The sequence below is a fragment of the Nanorana parkeri genome, unplaced genomic scaffold (genome assembly GCF_000935625.1).
Source record: "Nanorana parkeri isolate BGI_ZX_2015 unplaced genomic scaffold, ASM93562v1 scaffold578, whole genome shotgun sequence".
Taxonomy (NCBI): Eukaryota; Metazoa; Chordata; class Amphibia; order Anura; family Dicroglossidae; genus Nanorana; species Nanorana parkeri.
This window is the reverse complement of record NW_017306846.1, coordinates 46292-70792: the sequence shown is the minus strand read 5'-3', so window position 1 is coordinate 70792 and position 24501 is coordinate 46292. Positions and strand designations below refer to the sequence as shown.

The window sequence follows — 24501 nt, the reverse complement described above, 5'->3', positions numbered from 1 at the left end:
CTAATCCATGTTCCTGTGGCCTTCTTCTCCTCTGCCCTGGAATGTGTGTGAGCCATCAAAGTCATCAGGTAGAAGGTAGGACCAGTGGAGGTTGCTGGTCTTGTATCATGTGTGATGGCGATGACAATAGCAGGAGTGATGAGCAGCTTCTGGGGCAGATAATCACTACTGTAACGGATGGGGAGGACGCTCTGAGATTGTGCGGTAAGATCCTCTCTTAGATCCCCCTACACTAATCGAGTATTATGGTGTATGGTTTACCTTGGGACCAGCAATATTTCCTAAATATGTGGAGGTGGTGAAGGGGGTGAGCACCTTTAATTATTTTGGGCCAGCCTGGAGCTGAGATATAAACAAAATCAAAGGTTGAGCAGTTGTCCATAGTAACCAGAGGTCTTGCTTTTAGAGACCAACTAGATGACTGACACGTATAAGGATGCATGGTTGCGCTAGGTTCCTCTGCTTCAATAGCTGTATTGTGTGTAGACAGTAATGATATTTAAAGGAGAACTATGGGGTCCGTGTTTTTCCCCATAGTTCTCCTTAGGGTAACGGGAGGACACAAACTAGCGTCCTCCCGTCACCCTAAGCTCAGTATACCGCGAGCTACAGCTCTCGGTATACTGAGGCGCCGCAGCCGGAGCGGATCCCGACATCGATGTCGAGATCTGCCCAGCTGCGTGAGTGACAGCTGGCTCTGCCTATCTAGAGGCAGAGCCAGCTGTACCCGCCCCCTCCCCCGTCCGTTCCGCCAGTCAGCGCTGTTGACTGTAAAGGTAACATAAAATAAGGGAATTTCTAAAATGTTGCGTAAGCACCGGACCAAATACTAACAGGGAGATCGTTCAATGGGGACACTTATTGCAGTGACAACTGTCTACGAGGGGATTTCCCTCACTTTGGAGAGATTTCCAATTCCTCCTCCTTCCTATTGTGAGTAGAGGACAGGAAGTGTTTAATCTCTGCCTACTGTATATTCATTATGTGTATGTAAACTGAAACAATTGACTTCTATTATTTGCTCCATTTTGGTCTCTTAAATATATGATTGGAAACATTTTGTTATAACTTTTTTGTAAGCGCAGAAAACACTAGTTGGTCCCGCCGGAAATTCAGAGTTGTCCTGTGTCCGCTCCACAGATCCTGTGTTATCCAAGAGCCTATTTAGCCTTCCCGCTCCTTATGCTAGGACTACTAGCCAATCAGTGTCTATGCTTTGGAGATTAGCTTAGTCTCCAAAGTGATGGAGTGGTTGAGCAGTTTAGCATAAAAAACTGGGTAGGTCTGACACCACGAAGTTCCAAAAAATGCTGAGTTTTGTCAGCCCACAAAATGAAATTGAGTTGAGAGAATTTCTGGCAAGTCATCAGGTATCATTTTTGTTGAGGCATCATCCAGGGTCAGCAACTACTTCCTGGACTCGGGTGTTGGCTTTGAGATGACACCGGTATATAGATTTGTGTGCCTATTCACATCTAAGTAGTGTTCACAGATGTGTAGCACAGATCAGCCCCTGCAGCAGACTCTCACCTTGTTACTTGCGACAAAGTTACAATATGCAGTATGATCACTAGGGGAGAGGAGACTGGGGAAATGCTTCCTACTGCCTGCAGTGGACCTATGACATCATCTCAGCCTAGGAAAAGTCAATTTAATGGAGCTCAAAGACTGCTTGTTAATTGTAAAATATATAGCATTGTGAAAGACCCTCTCCGCTGAATTGGAATGCAGACTATTATTGAAGATTCCATAAGATTATCTGGCTCAGTGTACTCATTAAAAGGACAACTATGGGGTTAGGGCTTTTCCCCATAGTTCACCTTAGGGTAACGGGAGGACACAAACTAGCGACCTCCCGTCACCCTAGGCTCCTCCAGCACTGGAGGATCGGAGCGGGGAGGGGGGAATCCATCCCCTCTCTGCCGTGACAGGATCGAGAGGTGAGCGAACGCCGGTATGTGTTCGCTCACCTCCCGATCTACTGAACCGACCTGTGACAGTCTCATTGTCACAGGTCGGCTAGAACTATGAGGTGAGTGAAAAGCACTCCCCTCATAGTTGTCCTTTAAGACCCCATAATATGCCCTTATAAGAAGCACAGATTTCTTTTTATTGCTATCCTCTTTCACACACCATGACATCTTATTGTGCGGAATAGGGATCATAAATGTTACACAACACTCTAGTCAGCCGCAGGTAAAACGACTGGATTAAGCTGCTCGGATAGAGTTTTGTGTAATAACAAGAAATAATTACATGGGAACTGGTGTCTGAGATTACGATTTCATGTCTGTGCAAATGTCAGCATGCATAATAACGATAGACTGCAGAGCCGGACTGGCTAGACTGAGCATAATGGTGACTACATGCATCTAGACTGTCAAAAACATGAGCGTATTTCCTTCCTTTGGATGCACACAATGTGCTGTGTTTAAAGGAGTCCTGAACTCAAAAACGGCAGATTTATGTTATAGGAACAATTATAAATGTATTTTGGCCGTACCCTGAGAATTCTACCTTTGGTCTGGAGTACCTCCTGAAACATAGCAGAGCACTACCTGGTATGCAAGCGTGCCTAGCCACCCCTGTGCATACAGCCTCATGGCCATATATCTGCAGTGTGAGATCTAAGGCACTGCTGACTCTGAGGCGATCTGCAGAGGTCACAACTGTGCTGCTATTTTCCTTGCTGGAGGGTCTCACATAATGAAACAAAACCTCTACCAGGCTGGCCACCCACACAGACACAATGCATAGTAAATCCGTAATGGTGAAAGATCAGCTGTAGGAAGACCAAAGGGAACTACTGCGGCACAGTCCTTTACCCTTTGCCTGACTTTCTTTGGAAACAGCTTTCATAGTTCAGCTCATGTTTAAATAAGTACTATACTTTCACACTGTTCAGGGGCTTATATAGAGTAGGTCTCTTGAACAGCTTACGGATTTAAGCAGGAAAAGGAGACGCATGAGTCAGGTTTAGGTATAGTTGTTTTCCTTTTTTGCTACTGGAGATCAGCTATGTAGCTGTAAGGGCACAATAGCGGCCACGCATGCGCAAAAGCCCAATCTTGGGAAGCGCGCAATAGTGCACATGCACGGGAAGACGCTGGACAGATGGTGCACAGAAGTGCGGTAGTTGCCTCAATTTACTATATAAGGATGAGCGTGCCTGCTTCACATTGCTAATGTTCTTGTCAGCTTGTGTTGCCTGTCCCTCTGTTGATTTGCCTATGACCTGTTTGACTTGGATTGCCCTGGACTACCCTTCTGATTGCTGCCTGCCTCTGACCTCGGCCTGTTGTCTGGATTTGCTCGTCTGCTGATTTTGTGCTTCGCTGCCCCGGCTCGATCTGACTTTTGGCTTCCTCGACTACGACTTCTGGCTCCTGAGTCTGTTCCTACTTTGCCCGCCCGGTTCGATCCTTGGCCAGCTGAACTCTGTACAAGAAGTCTTCTGCACGGTGCCTGCTTCCAATCCATGGCCCTCGTGCTCCTCCTTGCCCTGCGTCCTCCTGTTCCAAACTCTAGGGGGTCACAGGACATGACGCATAAGGCACCTCCTCGTCTTACAGTCTCATCCTCAGGTACGTGATAGTAGCCCATGAAATGACCATCACATACCTAAACGGTTAGTCCACTGAAAAGTAATATTATACTTGTTGGTGGATCCAGGTGTTTGGGTCAGACCCTGGCTTCTTTTATAGCTTGGATACTCCAGGAACGGGACGGCCCAGTCATACATTCTGACTTGCTTTGCAGCTGGATGTTTTGTGTTACCACTCACCTTTGTGTATTCCAGCTCCTCCTTTTGCAGAACTCATATATTAAATAAAAATGTAACAGAAATAAGACCCCCCTCAAAATAGTCACAGCAGCTGTGCAAACCCCAAACCTATCCCTGGAGATCTCGCTGAAATAACTAATTGGCTGGTAAAATATCCAATATGCGTGCATGACAAATAATAGTGGCTCAATCACTTTACCCATTCAGGACAAAGGGACAGGGTCTGTGCAAAGTCCATGGATGCCTCTTCTATAATCTCCCCCCCCGCCTCCCAAATTATTTTTAAGTAAAAAAAAAAAAAAATGCCCCTTCATCAGTTGTCAGGGTAAGTTTTCAAATAAAAACCAATACTCCAACATCCATGGTCAGTAGGATTAATAAATGTTCCTGCCCTGGATTTCTTATATTCCTAGGCTCCATACAAATGGCAGAAGTTTAATGAAACAATAGTGAAGCAACATGGGCTGGACTATAAAGCAGACATCCCAACCTGCAAAACCTTATTTCAGGGAGGTTCCCGTCTCATTTCAGGGAGGTGCCCTTTATTTTATTTTTTATTTTTTTACAGTGCTCGTCGTCAGAATATAAAAGAAATAATAATGATAATAATTTGAGATTGAGATATATATATACATATATATATATATCTCAATCAGATTTGTGAATTGATGTTCAAGTATCTGTCAGTGTAAAAGGTCACAATTAGACAGCCCGAGACCTTTTTAAAAAAATGCTGAGGAGTAAAGTCCCTGATACACAGCTGACTAGTTGCTATGGGCAGCAAATGAAATAAATGTTCTCTATAACTAGACAACTAGGACATATAATTGATTCTATATTATACACAAAGGGTTAACAGTGCTCTCTCAACCCTGCAGCAGTGCCTGTACCTGCTCTCAATAGTAATCTATATCCGTCCTCTCTGTGCAGAAAGTAGCTTCTTCCTTCTGAGAGCCAAGCCTTGTTCTGAGGCTACTCTAGAGATCACATGACCTTCCTCCAGGAGGCAAGCCTCGTTCTGAGGCTACTATTGAGATCACATGACCTTCCTCCAGGAGGCAAGCCTCAATCTGAAACCTTACCCACTGATATCTTATCGGAAAGATTTACTCAGAGTAAACCTTTCAGGGAGAAAATGCCTCTCTCGCGGACATCAGGGAGCCGCTATCTAATAGAGGGAGACTCCCTGAACATCAGGGAGACTTGAGATCCCTGATAAAGGCTCCATTGGGATGGAGATCACTCTGCCCGACAGCATAAGATTGATTGGCAGGTGCTGGAACAATCTGCATTCTGGTGCCCAACCAATGCGGAAGTTCTGCATGCAGGGCCTGGACTATGGCAACCAACAGGCCATAGTTTGGTGACCATTGCTTTAGGCCCTATTCATACAGGCTTTAGCTTGTGTAAGAGCACTGTTCACAGCAAACTTTTGCAAAACTTCTGGCAAGCTTTAAGCATCTTCAGGGTGCAGAGACAAAACACAGATCATGATTAATGCACTGACCATCACTTTAAATAAGCTGCTAGCAGCCATTGGTGAGTTTCAGGTCTACTTTTGCTTCCTGAAAGCTGGTAGTAGTTTGCAAAGCTTTAGGCAGGGTAATCCTATGGTAGATCTCATGCTGCTGTTTTAAACAAACGCCTTGTAAGAAGCCTGCTGTACATACAGAATGTGCTGCCAGAAGAGAGATGACGTAGTAGTGGGGAAGCAGCTTCAGTATTGTCCAATCAGCAAGCTGGAAGGTGGCACCTCTGTATTCCCTAGGCAGAGAAAGTAGTGTCACACATGGCTGTGCTGTCTGGCAGAGGTGTACGAGAGTCACCAAGTTGACAAATACTTTGGCAGGTGAACCTGTTCATATTTTTGTATTTTACATGGGTATTGGGGTGGCTGCCTTGGGAGGAGCTTTAAAATACTAAAACATGGATTGCTGCATCCACAAGACACTGAAGCAGGATGGTAGCATAGAGAGGTCTGTTACTATCATAGGTTTCTGGTGCTGCCTGAAATATTTGCAGGGTGAGCATTTTTTTTTTCTTTTCTTCAGGTAGGGAACTGGATCTTCATGTAGCCATAACTAACAGTTCAATGTAAGTGACATTAGAGTGCATGCATCATTTACTTTTAAAATACAATTAGTCCAGTTCACAATGCTTTGCTTCCATATTACAACAGAGTCCACAAATAGGAAACCTTCTAATGGGATTATGTCATAACTAAAGAACAACCTGTCAAGGCAGAATGCAACTGCTACTGTTACGCTTCTAAAAGTGAATTCTGCAAGGCTGTCATCCTTGTCTCTCCTTAAAGTGATATTAAAGGCCAAAGACAAATGCTGATTAAACCACTTACAGCAAATGCAGCTCCTAGATGGTAAAACGTTTTAATTTCCTGTAGGATCAGCTGGTCCCAGAGCCCGGCCCTGATCTCCAAGTCACTGACACAAATATGGGGGTCATAAATCCTGTAGTTTTTTTTTCTGTAAAGCAGCCAAAAAGAATGTCATATTCGTACGTTAGTAAATGAGGCCGATTGATTCCCACAACCATTCAATATTGCCCCAAAATTAGGCTGTAGAGGCTGCTTGCTTTGTGAGGAAGCTGTGGTTACTCTGCGGCTGTCAAACATGCCACGCCGGTGCCGCCAAAGCCCCAATCTACACACAGCTCTCCAATCAGCAAAATTCATTCTTCCTGCCGATTTGATCGCTCTGACTTAAGGTGCCCATACACTGCTCGATTCTCGTACGAGAATAGCGGGAGATCTCACGAGAATCGAGCAGTGTGAACGAAGACGTGCAACCGTTTCTACTGTACGGTCGCACGTCTTTTGTCTAAGGAGCACGCTAGAAAACCAGCCGAAAATCGTACGATTTTCGGCTGGTTTGAACGGTGCTCGGGAGACAAATGCCGAACGGGCCGGTGTGCGCACACTGCCCTTCAGCATTGCGGTCATCGGAAGCCGGCCGCTCAGGGGGGTGGGCTTGCGGTGATCGAGATTACAATCTGCCTGTCCAAGATGGGCAGATCGTAAGTTTTTTTAATTACTTTACAACCATCGCAAGACTAAGGTCTTGCGATGGTTGTAAAGTGTATGGCCACCTTTAGCAAGAGGCATGTTGGATGTATGTAGAACGATAGACACATCCACATAGAGAGCAGCTGTCCTCTCTGCTGCCTAATTCTGGGGGAAAATAACTTTGAACTTCCTGTTGGCTTTAATTAGCCTTATTACAAACATAAGAATATTACATTATAGCATTTGGCAGCTAAGCACATCATTTTTGCTAAACTACAGGCAGTCCCCGAGTTACATACATCCAACTTACATATGGCTCCTACTTACAAACGGAGGCTATTACTGTACAGCAGGGGTAGTTGTAATGCTACCGTGCTGACGAAGAGGGCATTACAAGAAGTTGGCTCCTGTTAGATGTGCAGATGAGGGATGCCCACCTCTTCTTCCAGGTCACTGTGAGGTTTTTATTGCTGTCTGTAACCTCATTAGAAAGACTTAATCTCACTTCCTGTCCTTGAGACAACAGGAAGTGAAAGGAAATCTACCCCTACGAAGGGAAAAAAGTGTCTCCACTGAAGTTTTATTACCAATCCTTGTTCCCACAACAACCCAAAATTTTCAAAATCCAATTGTCACAGCAACAGAAAGTGAGGTGAAATCTTCTGAACAGGGGCACAGAGAGCAAAACAGACTTTACAAGGGGTTAACTCTTCCCTATGCTATCCAAAAAAAAAAAAAATACAAAACATTTGTTGGTTGGAGTTGCACTTATAAAATGTACCTGTTCCAACTTACAAACAAATATAAATTTAGAACAAACCTACAGAATCCATTTTGTTCATAACCCGGTGACTGCCTGTATATACAACTACAATTGGGATTTAATGGTGGTTCACTTTTTTTTTTGCTACTGAACCAAGTATAAGAACGCCAGCCTTAGAGCTTTAAAACCAACAATGGTAGCGGCCATATTTGTCTTGACTGGTTCTCTTTAAGCCAGACTGAAACATGCGTCTGTATGGGAGCAAGCATTGTGAGCGTATTTCTTTTATCTATTTAATAGAGCCTCGTTATAAGTGCAAAGTTAAAAGAAACGCATGCAGATATACAATGATCCCAATAACATTCAGCGACCCATTTATAATGGAGTGGATAGGACTATCCGCTGTTCAATAGACACATTGCCATTCATAAAATGCAGGCTGCATTGTGGAGCCCGTAGTGTCCCGGTGAGTTTTCCCTACATTACGCTGCAGAGAACGCTCTAATTGGAGGCAAGGCCATGCTGTTTTATAAACGGGGCCCTTAAAGCGGACCTTCACACTCAAGAATCAAATTCTACCAATGCATCCCTCTATATATGATGATTAATAATAACAGACATGTCAGGTGTAAAATGCTGTGATTATGAAATACACTTACAGAGCATTCACTTCCTGCTTTGAAAGGGCACAATGACTTCAGGTTTGGCAAAGCAATGCACATTGGGATTGCCTTATCAGCAGAGCATTGCTGGGAAATTTCAGGGAAATGCATTTTCCGCCCCTGAGATGATGTGCATGGTCACATGTCCTGGTCACATGTGCCAGAAATCAGGACGTAAAAGGAGAGCTAGTAATCTGCCCTTAATAAACATGGCCACTGCTAGAAGACTGTGGAAGAAAAGAGAAATAAGGAATACAAAGCCAGCAATTATCTAGAAGTATATGTTTGTAGATTGTCATTACTAAACATTGCTAAAGGTGCATTTGTTGTTGTTATTTTAAAGATGTGGGTAAAGGTCCACTTTAACATTCCAATCATTTTACATTAGTGGTAAATTTCACATCAACGCATACGGATATATTGCCCCACCCCCTCCAAACAAAATAATTCCACATCGAGAATCCAGAGTAAAGTTATTTATTAAATCATGCACATCACAATTGTTAGTGCAAATAGTTTAATCTGTAATCTGTGCTCCAGAGATTCTATGGAACCTTTATATTTTTACAAAATAGATTTAAAACAATTATTTACTTAAAAAAATGTAATTCTGAAGTTTAGCATCTCAGAACAATATTTGCAATAACCTATATACAAGAGGTACCAAGTACCACTGGCATATGAGTGTTGTGGTCAGGGTGGCTTGCAGTGGTGGACAGTTAATGAGAAGGCATGTTGCGTGTATATGAAGCAAACAATGAGGAACTTCAGCTACATCACTTCCCTGTAACGTCACCAGATGTATTACTCTATATGCTATTCCTATAGGAGTCCTATACATTTGCCCATGTTTTATACTCCCAGTAATACAGTACACAGTTGATCTCAAGGCAACATTCAATGGGATACAACTTTTGCAGTTGTGTTTCTTCCATGACTAGACCACTGTAGTCCCATAAAAGATTCAGCAGACATACATGACTTTAGCTTTTTAAAACATCATAATGATAATGGAAATGAGTGTAATAGCAATCACATATCTATCATCATTCCCTAAAGCAGTGATACCCAACCGTTTTGAAGTCAGAGCCCCAAGTGATTGAGCGTCTTTGGAATCATGCATATATGGGTTTGTGTGTGAAGCCTAGATTCAGATGCATTCAAGGTTTCAGGTTGTATATAAGCAGTGTATACAGAAAGCTTTTACAAAGCATATACAAAACTTTCAGCATGCATTAGGCAGCTTTGTTAAAAGACCTTCAAGTACCAATACAGCACCAGTTTGGAGCTGTTCAATAGGAATGAGCTGTCACTTTAAAACAAGCGGATAGAAGATGACAGCATTGCTAAAAACATGATTGAAAAGGTATAGCCCACTGGCTCCCATTTACATTTAAAATTCTCAAACTGGAGCTTAAAGTGGACCTTGTACTACAATTAAAGTGATAGGAAAGTCAAAAGGATTTTAAGCTATTTCCAATGCTAATGAAATCACTAATACAATGGATTCTGCTCCTTAATGTCTAAAAGTCTTAGTTTCCTGCAGAATCAGCTGGTCCCCTGAGCACTGGTCCTGACTTCCTGTTTTAGAGAGACTCCTTTCTCAAGCAGAGTGCTATGCAGTCACCCTTGTGTGTGCTAGTAAGCTGTGTTTAAATTGCTGGAATCTGCTCTGTCCTTTGTGATCTAGTCCCGGACAGGAAGTTAGGGAAGCTGTTCAGATACATGATGATTTTAAGTGTTGGGGCAAAAATGTAAAGCATTGCTTTGCCTTACTCCAAGGCTTCCAGCAGGTGCACCTACCCAATGTGATCTCAGTAGGTCTTCTTGTGATATGCTTGGAGAGCCAAAGATCCCAAACTCTATGGGAACATGCTCCTGTACAGTGCTATATGTGAAAAATGGGACCATGAGCTTTCCCAAGATTCCTCTATGAGGCCAGTGACATCAGCATCAGGAGCCTGGGAGTAAGACAAATATTTTGAATGTAATTTTCTTTAATATGTGGTTTTCTTCCTGTATTGCAGTGCTTTGACAACAGGGGGCGAGGGTAGCCACATAGGTGGACCTTGGTAGGTAGTCATAGGTGGCCACATAGGTGGACCTTGGTAGGTGGTCATAGGAGGCCACATAGGTGAACCTAGTGTTTTAGTGCAAGATCCGCTTTAAGGTCGCTGTAAAAGCATCAACAAAGCTGCTCAAAGCTCTGCAAATGCTTACTGTATACACTATTCCTATACAAGCTAAAGATCTACGATCCTTCCGAGTTCCTTCACAGGTGCTTCCATTTTCATGCTGACCTGCACTGGACCTCCTAAGCTATGAGAAGAAAAGCAGTTGTAATGCACAAACCCTAAGAGGTCACAAATGTTCTGGACCTTGAACAGTAAGTCTCTAATAAAAAGTATTACAGATTTCAGTCAATGGTCTCCACAAACAAACTTCCCTCCTCCAGTTAAGATCCTGATTCAGAGGTTACACACCCCTGGTCTAAAGATACCCATATCCTATAAACTATACAATTTTTACAAATGAGGAAAAAAATCTAAATGTTGCTTGGGATAATAGAAAGCAGTAAAAATGGTCACACTGGCTTCAGAAGACTTCCAGCAAAGTGGAACTATCTGTACAGTTCAAACATACAGTACATTTAAAACAAACGTGTCTGGAAGGAATATGGGGTTGCGAGTACAACTCTTGACCCCTATAGGTATTTGGCAATTGTTGGGTCATAAGTGACCAAGTAGAACTGTGGCCAGGCTATGGACATTGAAAAACCTAGTGGATAGATTCAGCCACGGAGTTCACAATAGAAGCACTGAAGTCGTTTCAGTTGGGTCTCAAGAACTTCAAGCCCCCCCTTTTTTTTTTTGAGTTCCTGCTACGAGTTTACAATAGAGGTTAGAAACCGAATCATAACTTGTCATCTCTGTATACGAGTATACGAAGTTTATGCTTACCAAGTTTAGGCTGGGCACCAGTATGCATATATGTTTTGTATTTTTAATGTCTAATAAAAATATGATTTTGTTTAAACAAATTTAAGCGTCCGTGAAGGTCCTATAAGTGCCTAAAAAGCCATCCATGACTTCCAGCCCTTAGCCTTTGGAACAGTCTTTTGGTCTACACATTGCTTTATGGGTGTGGCAGGTAGGACCTTCCCCTCTGGAACATAATCTTATTACTTAAGAGGCTAGAAGCCTGGTAGGCTGAGCTACCAAAAGTTAAAGTAAAACCAAGGAGCTTCTGCTGCAAACCTTGAGGATGAATTTCTCCATAGTGGCTGTAACAGAGAGGCCAGTGAGGGCTTGTTTTCAGGTTTATTTACTGCATTAAGGGTATGCAATAATTAAATGTCCATCACTTGGTCACAGTCCTACTTTAGGGTCTGCAAACATGAAATAGTGGTAGATCACTAATATCCAGCCACCACATATTTTTTTTTCAACATACACACCTGACAAGGTAAATTAGAGTATCAGGCAGAAATTTGTAACCAAGTTGATTAACTTACATCAGCCCCTGGTGCCCTTAATGCCCATGTTCCTAAATTTTACTCAAATTGCCAGTATTGGAAGATTTTTTTAAAAAATGTCCATGGGTACTATACAACATGTTAGATTTGTGATGGCTATTTGGCTGCAATGGATCTCTGAACACTCACATGACATAGGTGCGATGGCGAGTGTTGATGATTGATTAATGTAAATGGGGCACCATGCAAGCAAGAGTGAAAACCACCAAGTCTGCAGCAATAAATAGATTATAATTTCCAGAACGGCAAAAATAATATCTATTTAGTTCTTCATAAAATATCCACCAATGCAGCGCTCATACCATGTCATACCCGCTTGCCAGGGCACGGCAGACCAACAGCATTAAAAAGCCAGCAAGTCCTTCAATTCTTATGTGCTATCTGATACTATGTACACGATGCACTGTTGATGTCTTACCACCACTAACAATTGTACAATAAGCTGTAGTGATAAGCTATGAAAATACACACAGGAGGATGTCAGGGGGTTTGTGTCTGGAATACACATGGAAACAGTTTGAACTGCATACAATTCCACACTTTGATGGTAATATCATTACATCTTACAGTAGAACAGTCCCTTGTATCTGCTGTTGAGAATGGGATGAAAGTTTAATTACTGACAATCCATGGTACTTTAGCCACTGAAAAGGAATTCGGGGCCAATTGTGAAGGTCTTCCTTCAAAGGTTTCCGACAATGTTCTGAACACAGTAGTTTATCTTTTCTTGACGGTTTATAGACAGAGGAGTGTTTAAAAAAAAAAAAAAATGGAAAAGGAATGGAAGTTTTGGCCCATGGTAAATGTGGTCTATTATTTTACTGGATGATAACTAGTCCTGGCTTTATGAAATTTATGCAAGTATTTGTTGAAGAACACCACCAGATTCCTATAGTGTCTAGTGGTATAGTTGTAGAGAGGAATAAAAATACACCTCAGTTTTTGAAGCTGGGAGGCCTCCCCATATGCATAAAAGCTAAACTCTTAAACCCGATGCCTAGGATAATCTGTGTTTTGTAATGGTCATTTTATTTAAGGTTGCAGAGAGCATGCTTTTCCTGCCACCAATGCCGATTATGATATACTGAGAAGCCGTAATGGATTTTTTTCTACACATTTGGCTGTTAGGGCCACTGTGAAAGGGGGAGAGAGAGAGATGATGCAAACCAAAGCCCCTCAACACAGGCCCTTAGAAACACCGGGGCACCATAAACAATAGTGTATTTTGGATACAAGGGTGGTAGTTCTGAATTGACACTGAGGTTATGTAAACAGGGCTCCGCCGTATTGTTCTTTAACAATTATTCCTAAAATAGAAATTCTGCACAGCTGAATGGAGTGTGCACACTGTTTTAATGCAGAATAAAAAAAAAAACCCTTTGAATTGCCCTGCACACAATAAGACTGGCAAGGTAGCACAGAAAACTGGAATTCATATATACATAGCAACCAGTTACAAACTCTTCTAGAGCCCGCAACTTTAAATGAGGATTTGATCTGTTGCTATTGGCAAAGCATGCAGTAGTCGCTCAAAGTATAATAAACAGATTATTCTAGCCAAGTCCAGACATAGACAAAGTATGCCGATACTACCAACGCTGGTCATTAAACGCACACTATGTGCAATGGTTTGTATCCAACTTTGGCCACTTGATTTAATCAGTAACTCTAGCTCTGCCTTGAGGGCACCATGTGTCTTTTTAAATCTGTCACAACCTATATATTACTTTTATAGCTCTGGGCACAATTCAGTACAAGTATGTCTGCTCCTAGAGTGGCATAGTCTGCGCTAAATGAACTGTGTTGCTGTCACAGCTCTTGACTTTAGTTTCCCTTCAAGCAAAAAAAACTGTTCTTCCACCTTTCATTAACAGTATCAGTTTTGGTGCGTTTCGCCCTCTCCCTGCTCCAGTGCTTTTCTTCTTGCCCTCCAATGCCACTTGATGCCTACTTCCAGGCTGAATGACAGCCAGCATCATTCAAAACACTACATGTGAGCCCAAGCTGCCATTGATGCAAACCTTATGGGTGCGTCCTCACTCCAGCCTGGGCCAACGAGTACTGCAGCTCTGAATAGCGTCAAACGGTACAATATTTAACTGGTGGCCCTTTTATGTGCATTATATTATGAACAGCAAAACTGCACTTCTTTCTCTCTCTTTTTTTTGATATAAAAGAAAACTTTGGAAAAACCTTGCTTTTTTGGGGGGGGCTGGAGGGTGATGGATGATTTTGGGTGGATTGGCGATTATGATTGCCTCTGGCATCCCCAATGTGAAAATCCAACATAATAATTTTCTCCACCAATCTGCTCTCTTTCCTTCTCTTGCACATATCACCTGTTTGAGTATTCCTGGGGTAATACAAGATGACAACACCAAATGAAGGCCTGCGAAAACACACAAGGAGATAATGGAGGAAATTTACATGGACCTCATCAGTAAAGCTGAAACATTAATATCTATAAGTATTTATGATAACTCTATCACTCTCCACTAAAATGCATGTTCGTAGTTTTTGGTAAGAGATGAGCATACAAAATTGTGGCGATTACTTTTAGATTAGGAGCAGTGAACCATTATCTGCAGCATAGACAATGACCAGTCTTCCTCAATTGGACTCTCCCTCAGCACAAGCCTGCATCCTGTAACCCACAACCCACCAGCAGGTGTCAGTTTGACAAGAATCACCGGACTGCAATAAGAACGCTGTCTACAAAGACGGCCAAACCTGCCTCCCTTCAGCTGCCACAGGACTGTAGCATGTAAAGTCTAATTTAATCTTCAAATTCATGTCATCAGCCATACTGCATTTCAAAAGCCAGAACATTATGATCCAAATAATATCGAATAAATGACCAAATTGATACCCAATTCAGAGTCTTAAAGCTGAACTCCAAGCAAACGGGTAAATACACAGATGAAATACATATATGGGGTCATTTTACCTGCCAAAAGATTTGTATTTTTATCCATCCACTTTTGGGATTTACACAGCTCTGCCACAAAGCAAAGCCCTGTCTGTTCGACAGGAGACCAGATTTTTCTCTGCTGCAGTAAAGTTTCACTTAGAGGTTTGGTCAGCCTGTGACTGACACTGCAATGAGAAGCAACAGACCGATGAACTCATCTTTATGCTCTCTCCTGTCAGCATGCTACTTGTTAGCACAGCTAACTAGCTCCTTGTGTTGCTCCTTCCTCTCCCAGTCTAACCTCTGCTGTATAGGAGACTGCAAGAGGGTGATACCAAGTCAAATTCAGGTACAAACACTGGTTGCATTTGCAAAAATAAATTTAATCATATATGAATAAATACAGAGCTGCATTCATTTGTGTCTTTTATATCTGCATGGGGTTCAGCTTTAAAATCCAAAATCTATCCTTCCAACAGACCAGATTTGATGACTGAACAGCTTCAATCTTCACCTAAACGCTTCTGAAAAGCAATGCAATATAAAGAGCATTCCAAGAAGTAGATTCTCACCGTGCCACAATCCCATGGAAAGAAAAGAAAAGGTGACAATAGAACAAACTTGGAAGTACATTGGTTGAGAACTCAAGTAAAAATGAGTGGAGACACTAGAGGTTCTCTTGAAAAGGAGTGTGATCCGGACAGCTTTAGGACACATGGGACAGTGGGAAAGTTCCATCAGCATCTTGTTGTTATACCTTGATGTGCGTTTCTCATGGCAAAGGCTATATGATCTTTACAAGACGTTTAGGAGTAAAACAGCCACAAACCCAAAACATCATAAATAATTTGGTACCAAAAAGCCTGCTCAAGGCCATAACAGTATCTCCGATACCACCAAACTAGACTCAACAGGAACATGAAAGATAGCAAGCAAAGTCTTGCCTAAAGTAAGATAAAGTCATATCTTTATTCCCCTGCTGGACTATTACATATATTACAGGTTAAAGCAATGGCCCTACTGCTTTTCTTTCAGAGACTTGTGGGGTTTTTTTTTGTAAGAGGTAAAAAGGAAGAGTAAGGATCCATATTTTTTTGTGTGTGTGTGTGTTCTCCAAATGTGAGCGATGCTGGCTACGATGGAGGACAGTACATGGCTTTGATGAGCAGTCTCACGGTGAGCCTCTGCTGAGGCTGGGATACAGTATCACTGCGGTTGCGGCTACCAATGCCGCCATCACAGTCACCCAAGGCCACGGTTTCTGTAAAAAGGAAAACACATAAAATGGGAGTTAATGACAAGGCACGGAAAAAAGCTTCTTATGGGCCATAATTGGCTGTAACATGGGGGATGCCAACAGCTCTGAAAAGACTGAAAAAGCCGTTTGTGATCTCGGAAACCCTATTGGCACACTGAGAATAGGAAGACAAATGTACTGTTTACCATAATGCAAGAGACAAATTAGAAAGATACACAGAAGGGTAGATGGGCAAGTACACTTGTAGATTAAAGGGTTCGGGTAGACAGATAGGTAAAAACTCAGGTAGGTACATGGAAAGATAGTAGGTTTAGGATAAAGGTTTGTTTAATATTGCAGTACCAAGCGTACTGTTAATGTGCAAAGTACAGTAAACCATGGCATCCAATCGGAAATGTAAAGGAGTCAAAGGATTCAAAATAAATGCTGACTAGCTGCCATAGTTATTGCACAATGCTCCGCTTTTTTCCTACAATGTTACTGCAGTGAAGACCTTACACCTGTAAAGAAAAAATATATACATCCATGTTATCAATAGGTTTTAGCAGCCATTGCAAATACAAACTACCCATGCACATAAAACAGAAAACATCACTTTTTGCACACTCAGTATAAATCCCAACCATTCATTGCATCATCTCTGTATTACATGGAAAGAAAAAGGCTTGCAATAGACATGTATAGTATTAACGAAAAGATTACAAAGATGAGTGTTAAGAAAGGCTGGTCAGGCCATCAGCATAGTAGGAACATTTGTTTGGTGGCTGGGATGCTTGCATTCTACTCGGATAGGATTTATAGCTACTGGCCGGTAGAATTGTTAGCATTGGTGGTGGTATACCAAGAAGTGAATAGGCCCAATTGGATAAGGCTGTGACTGCTTCCCTTTATAATAAAAGGAGAACCCAGTAACATTTGCAAAAGGTAGGGACTCCAAGCACCCTAAATAGAACACAATTTGATGGGATCTTCTACTTTCAAAAATAGCAATGGCCACATAAGAGGGTCTTATTTGGACCTTTGAGAATGTTGAAATGTCTAGAGATTTTAAAATGGCAGACATGGATGCATTTACCATATGTGTTGGGCATGATAACTGAGGGAAAATCAGTGATCAGAAATGCTTTCTATAAAGAATTCCAGCCATAAGTTGAAATTCCCACTCCAGCCATTTTCAGACATGTCAATGATCTCCACTTGACCAAATTTATGGAGAAAGAATGGAAAAGTTTTTAGTTGCTGCATTTTTCTTGGTCATGTGTCTCTAGAGATCCTTCATTGCTGCAGAGTTCACATGACGAAGTTCCCATGAGGTCAGCACTGAAGGAAGCCAGAAGACACATTTCTCAAAGAAAAGCAAGCATTTCAAGTCCTTCGAATGCTTTTTATGTATCCAACAGAAGAGTTTTTATACTCAACTCTCGTGTCTTCTACCTTGTCTTCATTCCAGCGCTACTGCCAACTTAAGACTTTATGAAATTTAACACATTAAGGAATGTGATAGGACACAGAGGGGATACAAGGGTTCAACCATACATCCACACCACGCATTGGGTTTGCAACATTCCCGGAAATAATAAATGCCAGGGTCTAATGAAGGCTGCAGAGCCGGAATGGAGTGAAAAGCATGAAGGAGATAATGGTTTATAAGAAGCAAGTGTAAAATGTATTTTAATTAAGGGGCTCTTGAATTTATAGTGAACTTTTCCATTTCCAATGCAGGGCAAAATAAAAGATTAACTTGGCTCCCACACTCCTCAGCAGTATATACTCACCTTACCACCATTCACCCACTGCTTTGTTCACCAGAAGTGAAGCACCCAGCAATTCCAGGTATAGGTAAACATGTGACTCTCTCTCGCTCTTCCACGTGACAGTACCGGTGCCTTGTGATTAGCCCAGTGCCGCCACATGAGGCCAGGGAAGGAATCCACAGCTCTGTGTAAGCTGCTACAGGTCATTTAGCCTAAACAAGGCTTTTTTCCCCAGTTCCACAGCAGCTGTATTGAGCGATATGAGCAAGGAAACTTAAGTACAGTATATGCTACTAGATGTGGGGTGAGGAGCTACTAGAACTTTACACTTTGCTCTGCATAGGCAAAGGAACCATTCACATGGCTTTGATGCTGAAAGCTGAGACCAGCAGGCCACTGTGGAGGGTTTTAAAAGCCTAATTGCTTGGTTGAGTGTGAAGGAAATGGCTCCTTATCATTTAGAGGCAAGCCATTTCCTACTTTCCTTTTCAAAGTGGAGACCCCAATTATTCAATATCTCTTCAGGCTTTAAAGCCAAACAGCTATGTTGCAACAGGCCTCAATGTCTTATGCAACTATTCTAAGAGACATGGAAAGAAAACCTAATCAATTCTTGACCTTCAGCCTTTCTGAACACTGCTCGTCCTTCTATGCAGGGCTCTTGCATACAAATCAGATGGACAGTCACTGGAGGAGAAGTTTGCGTTTAGCACACACAGGAAGAGACAGACAGATGTTATATGGTTAGTAAATTCCGGTCACTCTGGCAGCGGACAGCCCGTCCTGTTACCTGACCATGCATTAGTGTTACAAGGATGGGACATGTAGGTGGAGAGTGAAGGACAGACAAGAGCAGCGTGTACCTTTCTCTACCAAAACAGGCCGTAACACCAATACAGGATAGCCACGACTACACCAAAGTAAACGGCTGGGACGGGTAGTAACGCAGAAGGCTGAAGAAAGGAAGGGATATTAGAAATCATTCAGGTGCTTTAAATCAATACAGCGTACGAGAATGTGATTTTGCTGGTAATAGGACAGCAATCAAAAATCTGCCACCTGTAACTTATATCAAAAGAAATCAAAACAGAAATCTAAAACATCTAACACAATATTTTGAAGAAATAAAAAGGACTAATGTGCTGCCTCACCATCTACTGTATAGTACAGTCTGATATCTTTGCTCATAAAAGAATTTAGAGTGCCACCACTTGTCTCGAACTGCAATCACCCTCGCTAATGTGAACTTTGTAACGCGTTGCACCTCTTCCCTGCTAGTTAACAAGTTATTCCTCTCCAAAGATTTATCCGGGTCTCAGTGGCCAATAAATGCACTGGCCCTTTTCAATCAATAAGAACACAGTAGGGCAGGGCAAGCAGGCTAATCCATTCTGATTGTTAATTAGTTCCTAAAGATCATTATTCCATGAGCTGCTGACTTATGTTTCAAGCTGCAGACTTGGAAGCTATTAACTTGCACCTAGTGAGTCACCGACAAGGAAAATGCATTAAAGTAGAACCAAACCCAAATACCAATAATTTTATATAAGCTTTACCAGTTTGTCATTTCAAAAGATATTTTTCAATCTTTCAGAGCTATTTCAGTAAAATAATTTAATTTTAATGAGCATTATTGTGGTCTCATGTTATAATGTGGGGGTCTGCAGAACAAACCAGTGAGATGGACAGACAGTTTCCCCATGGTCTTTGTGTTGCAATTTATACTGAACAGGGCAGTGTTCAGAACACAAGCAGCAATTAAGGTATTTTAGAGTTTGTTTCTTTTTTATATTGGGGGGGTTGGAGTTGGGTATAGTGATAGATCTGTTGATCTTGCCAGAAATCTTGTGAGCTGATCATTTCCTGTGCTTACTGTTAGCAAAGTGGAACTACACCCTCCTTTCCATCGAAGGAAGGTGCCATCTTGGCCTCTATTTGAATTGCAGTTGCCACAGTGCTGCACATGTGATCAACTATCACACTAGCCATCTGAGGGCTTGGAAGTTTGGTTGGGAGCTGAAATGAGCACATTGGCAACCTTGACTATTACCAGAGGCATGCCTCGAAAGTAGAGAAAGACAGTTACATTTTTGAGTCTAGTCCTGCTTTACCTTTACTTTGTTCTCAGCTATCTCTGAAAACGATAGAACCACACACCAATGTTATGGAGTATAGCAAAGGGGCAGGGTACTGTAGAACTATCTTGTTTTGTTGTCCTGGTCCAGAGGAGTGAGAGAGCGTGGTCGTTCTAGTACTAGAAGTGTATTAATGGCAGGAACAATAGGTTAAACTGAAGGAAAGATTTTTAAAAAACCCGAAAACGAATGCAGCCACCAGATCTGAAGACTGTAAGCTGCAATATATTCAATGTTTTGTGGTTTAGGTATTCTTTAAATATTTAGCTTGCTATTGCACAAAGTAAAATCATTTAACACTTGACATGATTATTACTTGGTCTCTCTTGTTTTATATTGTGTTAGATGTTTTTGGTTTAACATTCTACTGGTTAGTTAGATCTCAAGAGAATCGAATTGGGATCTAAGATAAAGGTTATTGTCAGTTGCTAAACACAAATGTAACACCATGTAATAAGAAATGTTTCCTTAGCACCTGTAATACACTGTAATCCCAGTTACCATGGATATACAATACCTAGATAACCTCTAGAGCTGAAAGAAATGGCATATAAAATTACAAAGACACAAAAGTACAAACTTCTATGCCATATATACACCCTTTTCAATTATTGTAACCAGCTGCAAAGCATCAAGCATTTTATGGTGTCCAGATTAATTAAGACACAGAGCAATGTGAAAACTGCAGTTATTGACCTCACTGGCTACCTAGAACCAGAAATGTGTCCAACCCTGCTTTAAAGTCCCCATACATTCTTAAAAAAAGATTTAGAAATATAAATCTAGAAAATATTTCCTTTGCAGCAAAATTACTGTTAAGATTTCACACATAAAACCAGTAAATGGGAATTTTTATCTGATTTTAGCCTGATTACTATCCTGTGCACAAGAATACATCTCCAACCAAGATGAGCAACTAATCTAGAGGACAGATCACCCTAAAATCCACCTCCTCCGGAAGAGTCACGTCACATGCAGACACAGTCTAATCAGCCTCTTCTAGGTGTTGTAGCTATGTGCTGTGAGCATTACCTTTTGTTGGGTGTTCTTTGTTTTCCAAGCACATGGCACACCAGGACACGTGGACTCGCATGCATCGCACATTACTGTTGGTGCATTTTATCTAACATGCATGTAACAGAACATACAGATTTCTATCACTCATAAGTATCCTATCAGTTCACTAACAAATGCACAAACGCAAAGCTCCGCATCCTGCTATAGGCACCTGCTGCAGGATACCATATGGCACAAATGATATAGCCATAAAGTACTTGCAGCACAAGGGCTGCAAAAAGTAGCAAGCAATACAAAATGGAAATATGTCTATATTCTAAGCTCTCATGGGCAGGGCCCTCCTTATCATTTTGCTCAGATTTGTATTGTAACTGTAATGTCCTCCCTATATTGTATATAAATCGTTAATAATAATAATTAGGGATGCACCGATACCAAGTACCGTACTCGGTACAAGTACAGATACTTTTCGATCTCCAAGGACTAGAGAAAAATTCAAAAGTTAGGCAGCTGTCATTTGTAAGGAGCACACGTAGCTCCTGGGATTTGTACATCTCTGTTTTAATGTACGATTTTGTTTTTAGAAATATAAATAAAGCGATGCACCGATACCAGTTTTGCAAGTACAAGTACCGATACTTGCCCAAGTCCTCACAGATATGAGTACTGATACATTTTTTTTTTATTGTCATGCGACAGTTTTTCTAAAACAATACAGACTAATGATTTCAGGACAATGGTGGAGTGCCAGAGCCCGGTCCCAGCTGCAACCCTGGGAGTTCTCATGAAAATGCCAAGTATCGGCACTGGTATATGAAAAGTACCGGTGCATCCCTAATAATAATAATAAAATAATTTGGCCACCACAGAAGTCTGTTGTTGGCAGTTTTAAGTGGTGGAGATTCATCCATTCATGCTGTTAGGATGGAGGAACCTGTCAGTGTGTAAGCGGCTTTAAAGGAGAACTATGAGGTGAGTGCTTTTCACTCACCTCATAGTTCTAGCCGACCTGTGACAATGAGACTGTCACAGGTCGGATCAGTAGATCGGGAGGTGAGCGAACACATACAGGCGTTCGCTCACCTCTCGATCCTGTCACAGCTCTTTGTCGTGACAGGGGGGGGGGCTGGATTCCCCCCTCCGCCAGCGCTGACTGGCGGATCGGACGGGGCGGGTACAGCTGGCTCTGCCTCTAGATAGGCAGAGCAAGCTGTCACTCACGCAGCTGGGCGGATCCAGACATAATTGTCGGGATCTGCTTCAGCTGCGGCGTCTCAGTATACCGCGAGCAGTAGCTCGCGGTGTACTGTGGCGTCTCAGTATACCGCGAGCAATAGCAGTATACTGAGCTTAGGGTGACGGGAGGATGCTAGCTTATGTCCTCCCGTTACCCTAAGGAGAACTATGGGGAAAAGCCTTAACCCCATAGTTCTCCTTTAATCTTTTGGCGACACGACAGTCACCTAATCTAATGACATCAGCTCTGTAAGAACTGACGTTCCTTAGACTACCTTATGTGTAATAGAATGATCCAAGAACCAGGTTTTATTAATCTGAGTGTACTTAACCGTTGATTTCTGCTTGGCCACTTAGTGGTTACTCCCCCAAAATAAGGCCCCCCCCCCCCATACATGTGTGTGCACACGGTTATGGACACATCCTCCAGGGGAACTTTATTCTGCAGTTTGAATATGCTATAGGATGTTTATGGTAAATTTATGCTTAAACAGGGTCAGTGATAGTCATTTGATTAAAAATAGGGGTATAGCGCATGTTTAAATAAAACAGAAAAAAAGAAGGCATTTAATGAAAACTGAGTCCTCTGGAGCCAGGTAATTAATGAGCAGAGCTGGCTTACTGATCATTAGCAGCATTCTGAAAAGAGAAATATGGGATCCAGCCTATAACAAGCTCTGAGGAGATAAAAGCAATATTTAGCATTACTGGAACAGAAGCTGTTTGCTGCATGACACAAGACCACAAAAACTGAAGCATGATGGGCAGCATATGAAGTCACTTTCCTCCTGCATTCAGCACTCAGTTACATCATGGTCTTAATGTAAGACAAGAGCAATCAGGAGCCTGGCATGTGTGCACCTCCAGCTCACACTTACATTATTCCCCTTCTCCTGCAGCAGCTTCAAGTTCTCTTTACATTGCTTCAGCTCCTCCATCATTGTTTGCTTTTCTTGTTCTGTCTTATCAAATGTCCCTTTTAGCTCAGATAGCTTAACCTGGGTGTCTGCATACTGCAAAAACAGAGGACATCATTTTTACTGCCTTACTCAAAAGAATCATATAATATCATTATAAATAGAATATAAACATCACATCACAAAATGCAACCAACAGCCCCTATAAAAGAACATAGAGAATACTCAACCTTTCGGGTGGATGGCAAGTCCACTTTTCACTGCTATGTGAAAGTTCCTGGTGTGTCAGGATAGTGCACCTACCCCAGCATTGCTGTGCCTTCCATGGGCCGCCACATCATTATGTGCCCTGTGATGACCTAACGGTGGATGGGAGGAACCACCGGGGCAGACCAGTAATCTAATACACACAAAGTGTCAGAAAACAGGAGTACTCGCATCTCTGTAAATCCACAAAAAATGGGCTCACCGTCAGCTGGTGGCATGAGTATTCAGCATGTACTTTACCAGGGGCTTAAAAAGGATCACTTCTCTAAACTGAACGCATGTTCTGTTCTTGCTCTTCTGGCAACCCGCTGTCTTCAGTATATTAAATAGGACAATTACTCTGAACAAGTACACAGATAAAGTATTCAGAGTTTTGTACAATTGCCATTGGTTGCATGCTCGTTGGGGGCCAGTGCCTCAAAGTATTGAATCCACAAACAGCCAGGAACCTAGCGTGTGCTGAAGGGGATCAGCAATAGCAGCCTTCATATTTATTTCCAATGGCTGTACTTGGATAACTGTTATTCAATGGGAGCCACATAGAGTTTGTGTCCCCCAACACAATCACTACTGCAACATTAGGCAAAAAGGTAGAAAGTCCACATTGGCTAATGGAGCAGCGCCTTTTTTTTTCTGTGTGTAGAAATGGAGCAGGAATGGGAGTGTCATAATTATTTTCTTTAAAGATTTATTAAATTAGATTAAAATTGTCTGTTTAGAAGCAAACTGCACAAAGTGAACTCCTATTTTAAAGAAAAAAACTTTAAAAGAGACATCTCCATTATTTAGCAGGGCTTCTAATCTTCATGTTCCCTTCTAGTCAATGCCATTTGCACTGAATTGGAGGCGGACAGATCCATAGAGAAACTACAGCTGATGCCTAACTTTCCACAATCATTTAGATGAAGGATGATTCCTTTCCCCAGCTGTCTAATAATCTTACATGACTCTTGATTGCTTTTATTCTATGTACTAAGCACTGTTTTCTCACCTCTTGCTGAATGCCGTTTACACGTTTCTCTGCCTCTTTCAGCTGAGTTTTTAGGTTGGCCGCTTCACGCTGACTGTGCTCTTTCAGAGAGCCCACCTGGCTTTCAAGCTCTTTCCGAGTGATTTCCAGGACACTGAGGTCACTTGTGAGGTCTTGGGACTGCTTCTGGGAACTAAAAAGTGTACACATAGGTAATTATTGATTTGAAAAGGAAAATAATGCATCTATTTGAATAAATTAAAAGTAGAA

General features: G+C 41.9%; 1 protein-coding gene and 1 long non-coding RNA gene across 3 annotated transcripts in view; one reads left to right on the top strand and one right to left on the bottom strand.

The window, feature by feature from the left end:
* Positions 1–14682, top strand: part of LOC108791854 — a 16768-nt gene extending 2086 nt beyond the window's left edge. The window contains exon 3 of the long non-coding RNA XR_001941525.1: positions 14520–14682. This is a non-coding gene — a long non-coding RNA (uncharacterized LOC108791854). The remainder of the gene's footprint in view (positions 1–14519) is intronic.
* Positions 14683–15729: 1047 nt separating this feature from the next.
* The window catches only part of SLMAP (sarcolemma associated protein), a 54565-nt gene continuing 45793 nt past the window's right edge, over positions 15730–24501 (bottom strand). The window contains exons 18-21 of one of the 2 annotated variants that reach the window (XM_018562469.1): positions 24253–24424; positions 22956–23090; positions 18553–18642; positions 15852–15938 (exon numbers count right to left, since the gene is read on the bottom strand). In XM_018562469.1, coding sequence (XP_018417971.1) covers positions 18559–18642; positions 22956–23090; positions 24253–24424 — 391 coding nt within the window. In that variant the 3' untranslated portion in view covers positions 15852–15938; positions 18553–18558. Of the gene's footprint in view, positions 15939–18552; positions 18643–22955; positions 23091–24252; positions 24425–24501 lie in introns of both variants that reach the window. The other variant, XM_018562470.1, reaches the window with a different exon arrangement.